The sequence below is a fragment of the Cervus canadensis genome, chromosome 15 (assembly GCF_019320065.1).
Source record: "Cervus canadensis isolate Bull #8, Minnesota chromosome 15, ASM1932006v1, whole genome shotgun sequence".
Taxonomy (NCBI): domain Eukaryota; kingdom Metazoa; phylum Chordata; class Mammalia; order Artiodactyla; family Cervidae; genus Cervus; species Cervus canadensis.
The window spans coordinates 34,949,960-34,967,995 of record NC_057400.1 but is presented as its reverse complement, the minus strand read 5'-3'; the positions used below and the strand labels follow the sequence as shown (position 1 = coordinate 34,967,995).

Genomic DNA, 18,036 nt, shown 5'->3' with positions numbered 1-18,036 from the left:
AGCTTTTACTCAGTTACTCCTGATTATGCCAAGTAGGAAACTGGACCATTGTAGCAAAATCTTCTTATTTCTAAAGAATGGCTTGAAATTTAGATTTTTATTTTAAATATCTCATTTTAAAAACACTGGTAATTTTAATAAATGCCAAACATTATATAGGCCAAAGAAAACACATCTATAGAGCATATTTGACACACAAGCTCCTGGTTAATGGCCTCTGGTTTAATAATTTGATTACTATATTTTTGTACGTATAGTTGAGAGATTTCTGAAAAGTCATATAATTTGACTACTAAAATGTCAAGGACAGTTTACTGATTACAGAAAACTAAATAGAACAAAGCTGGATTATGTATGCTATTATTCCACACTCATAACTTCACAAATGCCAAGCATTTCACGAACTCCATTTATTATCAAAAAGAAAATATCAAAGACCAGAGGTTGACAATAGAATAATAAGTATAATCATTATAAACTTTACTTTAAATGCAGTATAACTAAGGTTAGGTTACAAGTTCAAGTTGTTTCTCTGTGTATGCAGATATGTGACTGTATTTCTAAATGATGACTAACTAGCCAATTATAGTCCCTAGAAAGTTATGTCATAACTGACATTTTAAATGAAGCATTCTGCTAAGAAAACCAAAATTTCGACCTCATTTTAATCACTTTAGCTATTCCGAATTCTGTTAATCAAGTAGAAAAAAAAATTGTCTTTAACACTTACAATGATTTATCTGTTTGTATGAATGCAAGAAAAATGATCACACCGTCAAGTAATAGATTACAAGTACAGAGAAAGTTCACATTACAGCTATGCTGATGAAAATTACCTGCAGGCTGTTACAACACAGCCTGTGAATTAATTAACCTTTTGCCTTAAAAATCTTGAAACTTCAGCAAAGACTGAGTTTTCTGTTTCTCCTGCTCTAGCTTCCTTAGTACTGAAGTACTGTCCCTTCGCAGCGAAAATACTGTGCAATTACTGAGGTAAACAAATAAACATACTCAGATTCCATCATTGCTCCATGTTATTATAATAAAATCACGTAAGTTGTGATTAAAATACAGCAATTTAGATGTTTCCTCTTTTTTTCAGTTAAAGATGAGAGATAATGGTTGATTTCTCTGTAGATCTTTAATTTTATAAATAAGACTGGCAGTTTCTTCATATGAATAATGGCTACCTCTTAATTATGTATGTTCTGAATTTGGGAGAAACTAATTAAATAAAGCAGAACTTTTGCCAACATATTAAAAAATAACTACTCATATGCTTTCTTCTAAACTTCATTTTCAAATAAATAAACACACTATCTCTATTTGAGTGTACTGGTCAAGTACTTTGATAATTTCCACTTGGGGTCTGAAGCTGAGAAATCATCTAACAATAAATAAAACTATGATCTAGGGAAATAGGATTTCTAAATAAACAAGGGTAACATGAGCCGTTGTATTCCTTCAAGTTGTTAAAGCCAAGGATCAATAAGACATGGTGAATGTGAAGATGACAGCAAGACTTAACGACTACTAAATTACACTCTACATATTGACATAATAATTTCACATCCTTGTGCAACTGTTTGGAAATACTTTTTACTATTTTCTTTGACGTAATTAATATCTCAAGAGGGTTAACAGTCTCAATATTTAATTGCTCAATAACAAGCAGTTATTAGCTTGTTATTAGCTTTTTTTTTGAGCTAGCTTCAATTAATTCATTATATAATTAGTCTTAACAATGGATAAGCCATTCTCTGAGTAGGTTAGGAGATATTCTTGTTTAGATAATGGGTTTTATATATATATATTGTTTTAAAACATTAGGGTATTTCTCTATTCTCTCTCTCTCTCTCTTGGTCATCTGTGTGTACGTGCTCCGTCGTGTCCGACTCTTTGCAACCCTCTGCTGTAGCCCTCCAGGATCCTCTGCCATGGAATTTTCCAGACAAGAATACTGGAGTGGGTTGCCATTTCCTCCTCCAGAGGATGTTCCCAACCCAGGGATTGAACCCATGTCTCTTATATCTCTTGCACTGTAAGCAAATTCTTTACCACTGAACCACTGGAAAAGCCTATTTTCCAATCAAATGATGATTTGCCAAATTCATCTTAAAGAGCTAAACTAGTGAACTTCTTCCCCAAGTATTGTTCAGAGAATCAATTTTTAGTTGCAGGTAAGAGGTATACAACAATATGTTAAAGTAAGAAGGTGATAATGCTTGTCTAGAAAACTGAAGATGTATATGATAGGTGTACATGTATACCTATATATGTGTGTATATATATATATATATATATATTCTCAGTTAAGGACATACATATTTTAAGTGTAATTATTTCAAGTTAAGCAGATTCTTAAAATAATTTGGAACAAATGTTTCATAATTGTTAATATATTAAAATTTTCCAAATGAATCTTTTATTGGGAAAGTATAGGGAAAGTAGCTCTTTAAGGTTGGAAAATTTAAAACATTTACCAAAACATTTTTGGTTAGTTCAATTTTGAGCATACCCCAGTTATAAGCTACATTTAGGTAGGTATATATCTACACCTGAAGTATCAAAGCTAATACATGTTTGTCACATAGAAAATTAACAATACATATATTTTGAATATAAGAATACACAAAGTTTCAAAAAATAACTGGTACTCTGCCAATACTTAAATTTGTCTGTGCTGATTTAAACTAGAATTAATATTTCCATTGATTCTAGGATGATCATGCTCACGATAATACATGTATTTGAATAAAAAGTAGATGTCTTTGAAAGCCTAAAGAATGAATAATAGGTATATAATATATCTTAATTGTTCTAGGAATACACATGCTATGCTTTGGAAGATATGCTCCACATACCTGACAGGTAATGTTCTGTCTCCTTTCCTTCTATCCATTTCTCTTTGGGGAACAGGATACCAACGGAAATTCAGTTTCCAGTTAAAACCCCCGTAAGTCATGTCTGATCCAGCCATGTATTCAAAGGTGTCATCACTAATCACATCAATGATGGGGCATACAACTGTCTTCCTGCAGGAAAACTAAAATCAGCTGATGCAAAAATGATGATTTAAACATTTCAGTAGCTTCTTTAAACATCACATAGCCGATACACTGAAATTTAATTATTTTGTGACTTTAATTTGCCTTTATTGTCATGTTACCTTTTTCTCCATGGAATTACTTCCTTTTATTACATCTGACTTCAGTCTACTTTTATTCTATCATGTATAATCCAATCAAATATACTAATTGATCCTCAAGCTAATTTCCAAATGCATTCTAAGTACTAACTCAGCAGGATGAGCATGGCCTATTTTTCATTAAACCTCTCCCCACAGCATGATCAGTAGACTGCTTTGATATTATGCAGCATTTCAGCTATAGCCCACTGAAAAGCAAGGGTGTGCAGGGAGGGAAGGATGAATGATAGCAAATTCAATCTGGTAGCTTGACTCTCAAAGGCGATAGTTTAGATTAAAGAGAGAGCTCAGAGAAAATGTTCATGGAAAAACAAACAAATGAAAATCCACAAAGAGAAGCAACAATAAAAATCATGATCATCAGTATAAGTAAATATTTCCTATGAAAGATATTACGTTCATGACAATTTCTGAGTGAATCATCTTAGACCAGCAGTTTACACTAACAATCTACATATTTTAAAATAGGAAAAGATAAGCAACTTCAGTCTCTGGAGTTTTATGGTCCATCTTTTTCTTAAAGTAAGAGGAAGAGCCAGAAGATTTGGTATTCTTTTCTTTTTTAATGTATTTTACTGAAGTAAAGTTGATTTACAATGTTGTTAATTTATACCATATATACCACTTTGGATAGCAAAGTGATTAAGTTATACACACATAGATTTGATATTCTTGATGGTGGTTTTTTAGGATAAGGAACTTTGCACCATGGGAGGTCATCAGGTATTCTTTTAATCCATGGTTCACTTTCTCTAGTCTATCCCTATTCCAAGCCTATATGTTTTATTACGGTGTCAACCTTGTCATCTCCAAAGTAAATGTTTAAACAACTGGGCCTTGTTTATAGCTAATTCCAAAAAGTAGAGCTTGTTTTTCATATAAGATAGAAAGGAAATACACAAATATGCTCTAGAATCACCCACAGATATGGAAAACAAGGAAATGTTGTCCATTATTTATTCTGGTTTTGTAATACCTGTATCATCAATGCTCAATTTCTAATAGATCTTATATGCCACACAATTGACCAATGTCTGGAGTCCTCTGAAGTTAAAAGGTTTCCAACTTTGCTGATGATTCAGTGGTGAAGAATTCACCTGCCAATGCCATGGACACAGGTTTGATCCCTGGTCTGGGAGGATCCCACATGCCATGGGCCAGCTAAGCCTGAGCACCATAGCTACTGAGTCAGCACTCTCGAGCCCTGGAGCCCACACGCTGTGACTACTGAACCCCATGTGCCTAGAGCCTGTGCTCTGCAACAAGAGAAACCACGGAAATGAGAGGCCTACACACAGCAACGAGAGAGCAGCCTCTGCTTGCCACAACTAGAGAAAGCCCATGCACAGCTGCAAAGACCCAGTACAGCCGTGAAAATAAACAAATGAATCTTAAAAAAGAAAAAAAAAAAAGAAAGAAATTGAAAGGTTTCACCTAGCCTTGGATAAGCTTCTTGGTAACTCTGGTCCTTATAAAAACAATATCTTTCTTTCTTCATTAAATTTAATAATTTAAATTATAGGGAGATGACATTAGATCTAATAACCTTGAATAGAACTTTAGTATCTAGTTATGGCAACTTTAGAACATATAAGCAAGATAAGACATTAGAGTTCATTATATGTTCATATAATGAACATCTAAATATGTTGTTAGATTAAAAAATAAATGATCTCTTCATGACTGTAGTGAAGTAACATTATATTATAATCTCACTAAGTTGAATATGAAACACATGTTTTAAAAAGCAGCATAATGTATGAAAAGCTGCCAGGAAATGCATTTAAGATGTTCCAAGTTCATTTTACTTTGCCAGCCTTACCCTCCTGTGCATACTGTACAATACACAGAATGGAAAAGTGTTATTACCCATATATTACATTCAGTAGACTAAAAGGTTCCCACTGCTTTCTTCAACTGCTATGGTTCATTTTACTGACAACCTCCATCCATCTTCCTGGCAAATACCAAATCATGCCATTTATGTGATAGAGCTGCAGTAGCTCACACAAAGCAGCCCCTGTCTTGGAGCCTTAATTAAAAACTTCAATCCTAAGAAGACCTTTCTACTGTTCGTGAAATGACTGTACAAGCAAGGTGCTATGCAATGTTTTGCTATTATTTCAGAGAGCAATCGGCATAATTGTCTTCATTAGGTGCTTAGGAATGGTACTCATTTATCATCAATAATTATGAATAACTGCAAGAAATCCATTTAAACTTCATAGTATCACATGGGAAAGAATTGCAGGTATCCATGAGGGTTTCTAATTTCTATAAAGCATTCTTCAACTTTTCAGATTTCATGATATGTCTGTATAGAACGGCAGTACTACTTAAATAAACATTCTTACAGCTGCGCTTTTCTTTAAATCATTATTTCATTTCAGTGGGGTGCATGAATGTATATGAGTTTATTTTTAAGATCTTCAAGGTGGCTTGCACTTGACTTTGATTAAGAACAGTGACTAGGTAGACAGAAGATTGTTCTGGAAGTGGGGAGATCTAAATTGTTGTCCTCGTCATTTACAATTTCTAGGACAAGCTATTTAACTCATCTGTTCCTCCCTATCATCAGATGCAGAGAAGAGTATATTATCTACCTCACAGAGTGGTTGTGAAGACAAAGCTGCTTTGAAAATATATTTTGTAAAATATACTACTATTTCTGATTGGACTGATTTCCTTCATCTATAAAATGAATATTCAGCATCTTTACTGTTTGAATTGCTTGACTTTCTTAATCAAATATTCAGGTTTGGCATAAATAAACCAAGATCTTAATTAAATAAGGAGTAAGGGGACTTCTTTTTTAAAAGCTAGGAAATAAACATTCTGAAAATAGCAGCTTGGGAAGAAAAGTTTTGAGGGATAGCTGTAACGGTCCTAACAAGTTAAGTCAAAATCCAGACAGACAGAGCATATGAATTCTTACCTGTCCTCCTTTATTCTTGCCAGCAAGGGCTCTAGCCATCCTAATGTGCATTCACAGTGTGCATCCAGGAAAGTTATGACTTGTCCTTTTGAAGCAGCTGCTCCTCGAAGGCGGGCACGTATTAACCCAGAGCGCTCTTCCATTCTAATAATTTTTACTGGCACTTCTAAATTTTTCACATAATTCTCTAATGTTAACTTGAGAAAATCTGTAATGTGCAATTAAGAATTTATAAAGTTTTGAAATTCTTTTAAGACAGAGAAGTGATACCACTACCTAGATGGAAATTCAACACACAGAAGTGAGAGTCAACTCCTATCAACATGCTTTGCATTAGGTTAAAAAAAAAAGATACAGAGATTTCATCACTATTAGTGTACAGTTCATTATGACTCTATCACATGGCTGACAAGGATAAGGCTACACTAGGAAGTTAATATACTAGACTGTAATTTATAAACTGGGCCACATTGGCAAATGCAGTCTTCTTAAATATGTTATTTTTCTTTTGAAAGTGAAGTAGCTCAGTCGTGTCCGACTCTTCATGACCCCATGGACTGCAGCCCACCAGGCTCCTCTGCCCATGGGATTTTCCAGGCAAGAGTACTGGAGTGGGTTGCCATTGCCTTCTCCACATATTTTTCTTTTACCTACACTAAAAAAAAGAGAACCAGATACCTACTGTGTCATATAAATGTTCAGTCATATGACCAACTGAGTTGGGAAAAAAGAGAAATACTTTGGAAAGTCATTTTGGCTGATTTCTTAGGTTAGTAAGAACCAAATGGAATCATGAGGTAAACTGAAAGAATTAGTTACTTGTTTCTGGAGTGGCACTGACTAGATATACTGAAAAAATTTGATAGGTAGTTTCAGAGTTAGTATAATGAAAAGGAAAATATGGATCATTACCCTGTTATCTTTTTGAACACAATAAAGCTCTATAATTAAAAAATATATACACAATAAAAATAATTTTACCTCTTTCACTAGCATCATCTACCAAGATGACCTCAGAGAGCAGATAGTGTGGGGACCGATTTATAACACTGTAAACAGTTCTGAGGAGAGTGCTCCAAGCTTCATTATGAAATACAATGACTACACTTGTGTTTGGAAGTTCATCAGGGTAGACCTTTGTCTTGCATCTGGAAAAAAGGAAAGAAGAGGGACAAGCTAATAAGTTCATTTTCCTTCTGATCATTGTAATAAAAATATCCATTATGACACAAAATTAGACTCAAAAGTCCCTTATTACCGCAACACTTTATGGTTATCTAAAATTATTTTCCCTTTTATATATATTGTGAGTATTCACTTGGCACTTTGAAAATTAAATATGAATACTTACAAGTATTATTTGAACTGACTTTTTTTTTTTAATTTTACATTAACTCTAGGGAACAAAAAGGCATGATTTGGACACGAGTCTAAGAAAGCTAAAATAACATTATGAGACTATCAATGGAAGACCAGGTACTAAAGGAATTCACTTAGTAGATACGACTGTCTTTTTATTTAGAAAAAAGAATTATTGCATAACTCAAAAATTCCTGAGAACATAAACAGACATCTGTTCACAGGGCTTTGAAGCTTGTAAAACTGAGATTACTTTTCTTCTAAAATCTAGTCATGTACATTTTTCATTCTGTTGAAGAATGCCATAATTCATGTCTACTTTGAGGGAAAGATGTTGGGGTCAAGATACATTTCAAAGATTCTCAAAAAAAAACAAAAAAACAAAATCAGAGATGACAAAAGGGTATAGGCTTCCAGAACATCTCTTGAATGTACAGAGGAATCACCTGGGGATTGGGTAACATGCAGTTTCTAGTTTAGTAGATCTAGGGTGCAGTCTGAGAATATACAGGTTTTAAAATGTTTCCAGGTGATTCTGATGCTGTTGATCCCTGGAACACATGGTTAAGTAAAAGGTTGTGTCATAATTGTTATTAATTTTAGAACTGATATTTTGAAAATAAAAAACTTAATTTTGCTGATAAATTAAAAGAAGTCCAGATTTTGCTTTTCAAGCCATCAAACTTGTAAGGTACATTTTGATAAGTAATATGCAGATGTTTGGAGAAGGAAATGGCAACCCACTCCAGAGTTCCCACATGGAGAATGCCATGGACAGAGGAGCCTGGTGGTCTACACAGTTCATGGGGTCACAGAGAGTTGGACACAACTTGGTGACTAAACCATCACCATGCAGATGTTCTAGGTGGTCATTTCAATTTTAATGTGCAGGGGTCTCTCAGCCATATCCACCTGTCAACGTTTAGACATTTTTGTCACATATTGTTAAATCATTGTGATTATAGAGTATTTTGCAAAAATGTCACTGGGTATCCAGACAGGAATAGAAATTTATTCACTTTATGTTATTTTTCATGGTGATATATGCTGAAGAGCAAGAAAATTAAAATCCTTCCATAAAGTAAAATGAACCAGATACACCCTGCCACCAATAAGTGACCTAATGCTTGACACAAAATTAGTATCATTAAAATTAGTCCCCTTCACAGGTGAGTGAAAAAAATCCAATAAAGTGTGGGCATCAAAGGCATGTAATAAAATAAATACCAACTGTATGCCTGCAGAGACCTTAATAATTTTTTAAAACAGTCTAAAATAACACCTCAGTGAAGTGCTATGTAATATAGCCAGGAAAGAATGTACATATGTCTAACCATTTTTTCAGCATACATTTATTTGAATAACATTAATTAACCATCCACATTATATAAGACATTGTGAATATAAAAAAACGTTCAAATGTAGGGTAGAAGAGGTAGGTTGATTCATAGTCATCTTTTCCCATTCTGGTAGCAAGATTAAATATTAACATATGTCTCATTGTCATTTGACTTGGGCTTCCAGGAAGTTTATCGTTAAACAAACTTAGAAAGCTGTCTTGGTAAGTCAGAAAGGTCCTCGCCAAGATTCTCCTCAAATCTCCATTCTTCTGCCTCACCAAAATACCCCCTCACTTTCAGCATGCTGAACAAAATGAGTCGTAAAGATGATTGTCATCATTGATAAAGAAGTAAAACTGAAAAAGCAGGCTGAAATCAGTCCAATAGTCAGCAACTACTGGTTTAACCCAAGGATAATAGTCTATGAAGGCTACTTATTATCATTTGTATATTAATCATTTCTTTTAAATTAAACCTCTTGCATGTTATGCTAAGTGCTAATAAAGAAAAAAGTGAACAGGATATTTATTCAAATAAATCATTTATAAAATAAAAATAAAAGCAGATACTTAGATCCAGCTTCTCAACTTATTTCCATCATACCTTATTTTTGTGGTTAAAAAAATCCACTCACAAATGTTAATTTTATATTCATTATATGTGACAACATTATAATGAACCAATTTACTAATAATGCAGCTAAAATATTTTGCTTACTTAGAGAAAATTTTCACTATGTCATTATTTAACATAGCATAAAATAAAATGTGGTTAATATTTTATTAATTCATCCTCTTTATCCTATGTAAACAGTTATTTTGCAAAAGAAACTTTGCATAATAAAATAGTCCATAGGATAATTCTTATTAAACAAGTTAATCATTTTCTATGTCTGTTTGTCCAGTTACTCAAGTATAGTATACAAATATATATGAACAAGAGTTTTTTATTTTTATAATTTTTAACGGATTTATGATATGTTGAACTGGAATTATTGCCTATAATTCTTCAAACCTCTTGTCACCTAGGGTAAAATACATCATTATTTTATGCACCACTAGGAAAGAAAAATGTTGTCAAACCATAATAAAATGCTTTGTTATCTTGAATAGGATCTATTCAATACCTAAAGCCTATAGAAAAAGCTCTCAAATTTATTTTGACATAGATTGCTATCAATATTTTAAGCTTGCTTATACATCAGTCACACTAGTTTCTTATTGCTTTGAAATTTCTTTCATCTATTCTAAAGGGATTTCTCTAGTTTTGGGTTGTATTGCTTAACAAATGAGAGACATACATTTAGCATGTATCTCAGTAACAAAATATTAATACAAAACAATTTCATCTTGCAGGTATCCTCCTTGGTACTATAAAACTGTACTTACAAACTTTTAGCGGCAAAGGAAATCTTGACAAAATTCAGATTCTGATTCAGTAGATCTGGTATGGGAATAAGGTTCTGAATTTCTAGTAAGACTCCTGGCCATGTGGACACTGTTAGCCCTGAGTTGACATAATAAGCAGTTGATAATAAGGCTATCAGTCAGCTGTTGATAAGCAAGAGAAACTGTAGTCATTGCTCCAATGCTAAACATTGGCTTCATCTTATAAAATTCAATTTTTGCCACTCTTTCCTTCCTTTCTTTTCATACTATAACATTTTGTTTCTATAACGAATCATATTGCAATCTTTCTAAAGAAATATTGAATGACAAACTCCACACACAGAATATAAATAGTGCACATAACTTAGTTGAAGCTTGATTATGTGAACAGCATTACCACATTCACACAAGCTTAGGGAACATTGCCTATAAGACAACTGTAACTAACCATCAACTATAAAACTCATCCTAAGTGAGACACATGAAAGGTAAAAAGTGTACACTTAAAACAGGTAAATACAGTAACTTTTCCTTTAGCCATAGAAAAATACTTAAAGTGTTGTTTGATTTTTTTAGTTTTCTTAAAAATGCTTTTAGTATCAAAGCTGGAAGAGTTTTTAACTCAGTGATTTTTCCATAAAAAAAATAAAAACAAAGAAAATACAACAAGGAACCTATATAATGGGATTGGGGGAAGGTACTTAAAATAATTCTGTAGTTTTGACTTCTCTAATGATCTTTTAAGTGTATGCTTTTTACCTTTCATGTGTCTTACTCAGGATGAGTTTCATGGTTGATGGTTAGTTACAGTTGTCATGTAGGCAATATTCCTTAAGCTCCTGATGCTGGGAAAGACTGAAGGCAGGAGGAGAAGGGGACGACAGAGGGTGAGATGCTTGGATGGCATCACTGACTCACTGGACACGAATTTGAGCCAGCTGCTGGAGATAGTGAAAGACAGGGAAGTCTGACGTGCTGCAGTCCATGTGGTTGCAAATAGCTGGATGTGACTGGGCAACTGAATAATGTACTCTGAAATGTGTGGTAGACATTGCTTGATCCACACAGCAGAGTGGGCTTCCCAGGTGGTCCCAGTGGTAAAGAATCTGCCTGCAAATGCAGGAGCCACAGGAAATACCAGTTCAATTCCTGGGTAGGGAAGATCCCCCGCAGGAGGAAATGGCAACCCACTTCAGTATTCTTGCCAGGAGAATTCCCAGGACAGAGGAACCTGGTGTGCTACAGTCCTTGGGATTGCAAAGAGTCAGACACGACTGAGCATGCATGCCACACAGCAGGGTAAAGCTCAGAATCTCCAAAAGGTGGAATTGGAAAGGACTTTCAAAGTTGACTGGACTGAGAAGCCTGGCAGGCTACAGTCCATGGGGTAACAAAGAGTCAGACATACCAGAGCAACTAACAGTTTCACTTTCACTTTTCCAAGTTGACTAATTCAAATATTTATTTCACAGGATACAAATCTGAAATCACAGAGCTACTTCAATACCCTGTATAATAAAGTAATAAATAATATTGCTAATAAAATGATTTATGATTTAATAGTATTGGTAATGATTACTGCTCCATAATATATACTAGATCAAATGTCTTAAATGATATTGTTGGTGTATAAAAATTAGAAAAAAATTTCCATGCATTTTAAAAAATAATTTATATATTTATAAATATATATGTTTATAAAAAGAGAAGTAGATTCCCTAGGATCATTTTATTAAAACTAAGTATAGAAAGTCAGCTATCACTGAAATTATGTACATATGGATCAAATACTCTTAGCAATCTGTCTTTTGAAGACATTATTTTTCTTTTATGTAAACATCTAAATAGAAGTGGAAATTTTGACATAATTGTGAGAGCACAATGTATATGTAATTAAGTTTGAGAGCAAATGTGTCAGACTGCAACAGCAATTTAAATCAATTTGAAAGATATTTGATACCCAATACTCAAATTGAGCTCCTGAAATCTGGTATTCCAACAAGATCATAAGCTTTATCCTAGCAGAATTTCATATTTGCACTATATTTTGACATTCTAAATCTATAATACTTGAAAGAAAATCAAAGTTTATTTCCTTTTAATTCCATAATTATCTGTCACTCTAGATCTTGGCTGCACATCAGAATCATCCCATAAGCATGAAAAAATACCGGTATGTGAGTTTTAGCCAAAGAGATTCTGATTTAGGTTTCTGGGGTGTGGCTATGGGTAATAAGATTAAAAAGAAATCTCTCCTGGGGATTTGAATGTGCAGCCAAAACTGAGATCAGTTATCCAAATTTATTTAACAGAACCACTGATATGACATACATACATACATCAACATTTTGCTTACATCAATATTTTAAAATAGGATATATAAGGTTAGTATCTTTTTCTATGTTTATCTGAACTAAAATAAGTCACTATTTGCTTTCACTATAAATACTGGAGTCAGAAAGTCTTTCTACTTCATTTACAATCTCCTCTGTCATCTGGATATATACTAATGCTTATCCAGTTTTCTGTGCATCAGCTGTTGACTTATAAATGTAGGAGAAATAAATGCAACTGCTCTTCTTTGGAGAGAATATGGTGATAGAATCACATTTCCTCCATGTGGAACATGGAAATACAGTGAGACAGTATTCCTATTTACCATCTTTCCCCTTGGCTATGTCCACATTAGGGAAACATAGATTGTTACAATTTGATTTTATCCTTTTCAAAGCTATATTGATGTTTTCAGATAAGCTACGAACACAACACACCATATGAAAGAAAGAAAAATTGACTATAAGATGAGAATGTGAAATCACAAAGGATCCATAATTACACAGTGGTTTAGTTAGACACAATCCATTTAGGACTCCAAACAAAGGCTGTCAACACTGTAGTTTGCATGTATTGCTGAAATGTGGCTCAGTGAGTCAGTGGCTACCTTTAACTGACTCAAACAAAGAAGATTAATAACAGTAATTTAAAATGAAGACTTATAGTACAAGTCCTCTGTATACTTCTTATTTTTAAGAGCTGTAGGAATTGCATTGAACCTTTCAGAATTATGGGTGGTTTCAATGTTTCCCAATTCCTTAACATTTATATTCACAGAAAGAAATTTCATCATTTTCAATGCATACATGCAACAAAAGCCTGGGCAACAGGAAAGTGATTCTTTCATAACTGAAAGCTTGGAGCCTCAAGTAAAATGAAGCGCTTAATTTTGCAAGGTCTTTTATATGTTTCTTTGTATATACATTGTGTTAAACCTTCCAAAAGTTAAGTTCCTATAAGTCATAATTACTTGACTAATCAAAAAAAATTTTTTTTTACAAAGTGTTAGTCACTCAATTGTATCTGACTCTTTGTGATCCCGTGGAATGTAGCCATCTAGACTCCTCTGTCCATGGAATTCTCCAGGCAGAATACTGGAGTGGGGAGCCATTCCCTTCTCCAGGGGATCTTCCCAATCTAGGGATCAATCTCAGGTATCCTGCATGGCAGGCAGATTCTTCACCATATGAACCACCAGAGAAGTTGATAAACACTTGCCACAACACCTTTGTTATAAATTCAGGTAGACTTGGGCTCCCCAGGTGGTGCTAGTGGTAAAGAATTTGCCTGCTGATGCAGGAGACAAAAGAGACACGGGTTTGACCCCAGGGTTGGGAAGGTCCCTTGAAGGAGGGCTTTGCAAACCACTTCAGTATTCTTGCCTGGAGAATCCCCTGGACAGAGCTGCCTAGAGGGCTACAGTCCATAGGGTCGAAAAGAATCAGACAGACTGAAGTGACTTAGCACACAGCATGAACAGATCTTGTATTCATCCTTGGCCTATTTGCGTCATATCCATCCTTGCTCCTGTTTTCTTTGATGTATTGGGGTGGGCATAACAGGAGGGTTACTGAGCAGGACTTTTCCCAGGACTCCTCTGCTTGTTGGTTTCTGTTTGAAACATGCCATGAGGACCCTGGGTGGGGAGTGCTATGCAGGAAAAAGGAGGAACAGGGAGCTTCTTTCTCTCTACTTCCCTAATCCCAGAGAAGACTACTCAGCCCCCTTCTGTAGTCTTGCACTTCATATATGCCTCATTTTCCTCATTATACTCTTTCACAATAAATACAACTAATACAGTAGACTAGGGTTTTTTGTTTTTGTTTTTTTTTTAAAAGAGGAGGTTAATCTAATTTGCCTCTGTCTCTTCAAAACGTGAAAGTGAAAAAGTGAAAAGTCGCTCAGTTGTGTCCGACTCTTTGTGACCCCCTGGACTGTAGCCCACCAGGCTCCTCCATCCATGGAATTTTCTAGGCAAGAGTACTGGAGTGGGTTGCCATTTCCTCCTCCAGGGGATCTTCCCCACCCGGGGATGGAACGCCAGGTCTCCTGCATTGCGGGCAGATGCTTTACTGTCTGAGGCACCAGGGAATCCCCTTCAGAAGGTAGTATTCTGCAAGTCACAAAATATATTTAATAAGATGTTGATGTATGAAAACTTGACGAGGCAGGCTATTGTATTAATCACCAGATCGATTTCCCAATCATAATTCTATACTATTATAATCTGTAGTAGAGGTATAGAAATGTCAAGTTTTCTACATCTTTTTTACATTTTCAGTTGGTTTTGGTTTTCAAGCTTGTAGAGCCAGGACAAATAAATGAGTTAGGGTTAGGGAAGGGAAAGAATGTAAGAAAATTGGTCTACAAGTCATTCTATTATAACACATTCCTCTTGAACATAAGTGGCATCATTCTATTTTGATATATTTGAGAAGGCTCTGTGTCTGGAGATTCTATGTTTACATCTTCATTTTGCCATTCAGGATCTGTGAGCAAACTTGAAGTTTCAGTTTTGTCATCACCTAAATTGGAGTAAAACTGCTTGCTATATCTATATTCTGGGGGTTTTGGGAAATGAATGACATCGTTAAGGAATTATATGAATGTAATTTTTATTATATTCTTATATTATAAAGTGCTATATATAAGATGGGCTTCCCTGGTGGCTCAGATGGTAAAAAATCTGCCTGCAGTGCAAGAGACCCAGGTTTGATCCCTGGGTCAGGAAGATCCAGGGAGAATGTAATGGCAACCCACTCCAGTATTCTTGCCTGGAGAACTCCAAGGATAGAGGAGCCTGGCAGGCTACACTCCATGGAATCACAAAGAATTGGATATGACTGAGTGACTAACACACACATATATGAGATATTATAAGTAAGGTCTTATAATTACTTGGCTCAGCCTTACTGCTGATAGGATTCTGATCATAGCCATGTTAACTCATCTTTTATTCTTAGTTTCTGTGCCAAGCATCTGTTTTATTCTTTACTTTCAATGCAGTGTCAATAGGTTTGGTGCATAGACCATCCTGGCTTGAAAACTGCTTTACTTCTTTGTCCAGTGTAGCTGTGTGGAGTAAAGGTCCTGCCCCTTTCCCTTTTAGTTCTTTAAAGTCATTTATTGTTATAATCTGAAATTTCTGTGGCTGGCTGTGGCTGTCTGCTATTAAATCATCCTGCTTCCTTACCTTAATCTCTGCTTATTATTTTCTGATAAAAGATCTCTAAAGGTGAATTTCTGCTGAGATCTCTGCTTGTTGCCTGCTCTTCAATATCCATGAGTTAAGCCTGTTAACTTGTGTTCCCTCCTATTACTAAAGCTGGAATAGCTCCCTACTACTTACTTCATATTGTCACCCTGCTTATTTAACTTATATGCAGAGTACATCATGAGAAACGCTGGGCTGGAAGAAGCACAAGCTGGAATCAAGATTGCCGGGAGAAATCTCAATAACCTCAGATATGCAGATGACACCACCCTTACGGCAGAAAGTGAAGAACTAAAGAGCCTCTTGATGGAAGAGAAAGAGGAGAGTGAAAAAGTTGGCTTAAAGCTCAACATTCAGAAAACTAAGATCATGGCATCTAGTCCCATCACTTCACGGCAAATAGATGGGGAAACAGTGGAAACGGTATCAGACTTTATTTTTCTGGACTCCAAAATCACTGCAGATGGTGATTGCAGCCATGAAATTAAAAGACGCTTACTCCTTGGAAGGAACGTTATGACCAACCTAGATAGCATATTAAAAAGCAGAGACATTACTTTGCCAACAAAGGTCTGTCTAGTCAAGGCTCTGGTTTTTCCAGTAGTCATGTATGGATGTGAGAGTTGGGCTGTAAAGAAAGCTGAGTGCCGAAAATTTGATGCTTTTGAACTGTGGTGTTGGAGAAGACTCTTGAGAGTCCCTTGGACTGCAAGGAGATCCAACCAGTCCATTCTAAAGGAGATCAGTCCTGGGTGTTCATTGGAAGCACTGATGCTGAAACTGAAACTCCAATACTTTGGCCACCTCATGTGAAGATCTGACTCACTGGAAAAGACACTGATGCTGGGAGGGATTGAGGGCAGGAGGAGAAGGGGACAACAGAGGATGAGATGGCTGGATGGCATCACCGACTCGATAGACATGAGTTTGAGTAAACTCCAGGAGTTGGTGATGGACAGGGTGGCCTGGTGTGCTGCGATTCATGGGGTCGCAAAGAATCGGACATGACTGAGCGACTGAACTGAACTGAACTGACTTACTTCACCCTATAGAGAATCTGATTATCAAAACCTGTATTCCTCATCTAGGGTTAGGCCATCTCCTCCTGTAGTGAAACCCTGATTTAAAAGAAAAAAAAGGAAAAGAAAAAGCATCATGATAAGAAAGAAGTGCTAAACAGCAAACATTTATTGAACACTTAATTACATAGTAGACATTGTACCACATGTTTTCTATGGATCATCTCATTTGACTTTGACAACGAAGTGAAATCTGCAATGACACAGGTTAAATATCAGAACTAAGAGAAGGCTATGAACTTATAAATGGTTTCATTCTTCAAAAAAAATTCCAGAAAATAAATGTATTCACACAATTAATTGGTCGGAAAGTTCCCTTATTAAGGAGACTAGGTTGTTTGGTTATCTTCTCAGAACAATATATATCATAACATAGAAAGACTGCTTGCTTATCCATTGACCTCAAAACTTTCCCCTCAATATACCCACCAGTATTAAACGACTACATCACATGCTGATGTCAACTACAAAGTGGCACTTACCAGGAGCATTGCCAGTGACTGCACAACAATGACATTTGCCATCTGCCTCTGCGGAGATTGAACCCCCTGCTGTTACAGCTGCTGACCTTCAACAGCCCCTGAGGGAGTTCGGGGTGGAGTGAGGCACTCTGTGCTCCGGGGAATCTGGTGGGACAGGTCTTTAGGTAGTTGGGTGTTCTTAGGATCAGATTTTATGATCTCAATCCTTGCATCTCCTCATATCTAGAGAAGCACTAAATCACTTCATGGTGACATCAGATCCTCATGACTAACAAAAAAGCCTTTTGCAAAATTAAGTGCTTAATGGTATTGAACTCCCTCTTCACCAAAACTTTATATATTGACCTTCCCTTCTCAGAGCTATCTGAGATGCTGTCTCCCAGGCTGCAGTTCTCATTTTGTCCCAAATAAAAATTAACTCTCAGTTTGTGCATCTTTTTAGTCAACACTAACCAGTCTCAATAAGATTCCTGCATTAAAAGACCTGTCTTAAGCCACTTAAGCCCAGACTCCCAATCTCTATAAATATCTATCTTTGCTTCCCTTTCCTAGACTTCTAGAACTGTCTGTTAAGGTGGTGGTTATTCTGGTGATCTTCTATGGACTCTTCATAATACTCATAAAAATAATTAAGAATTATATGTTACCTAATAATCATATGATATATAATAATCATATAATTATTTGTAAAATAATT

The 18,036-nt window shown here is 35.4% G+C and overlaps 1 protein-coding gene across 3 annotated transcripts in view; it reads right to left on the bottom strand.

The window, feature by feature from the left end:
* The window catches only part of GALNT13 (polypeptide N-acetylgalactosaminyltransferase 13), a 597,872-nt gene that overhangs the window by 209,837 nt on the left and 369,999 nt on the right, over positions 1–18,036 (bottom strand). For all 3 annotated transcript variants that reach the window (XM_043488172.1, XM_043488173.1, XM_043488174.1), the window contains exons 5-7: positions 7,125–7,291; positions 6,144–6,351; positions 2,865–3,035 (exon numbers count right to left, since the gene is read on the bottom strand). In XM_043488172.1, coding sequence (XP_043344107.1) covers positions 2,865–3,035; positions 6,144–6,351; positions 7,125–7,291 — 546 coding nt within the window. The remainder of the gene's footprint in view (positions 1–2,864; positions 3,036–6,143; positions 6,352–7,124; positions 7,292–18,036) is intronic.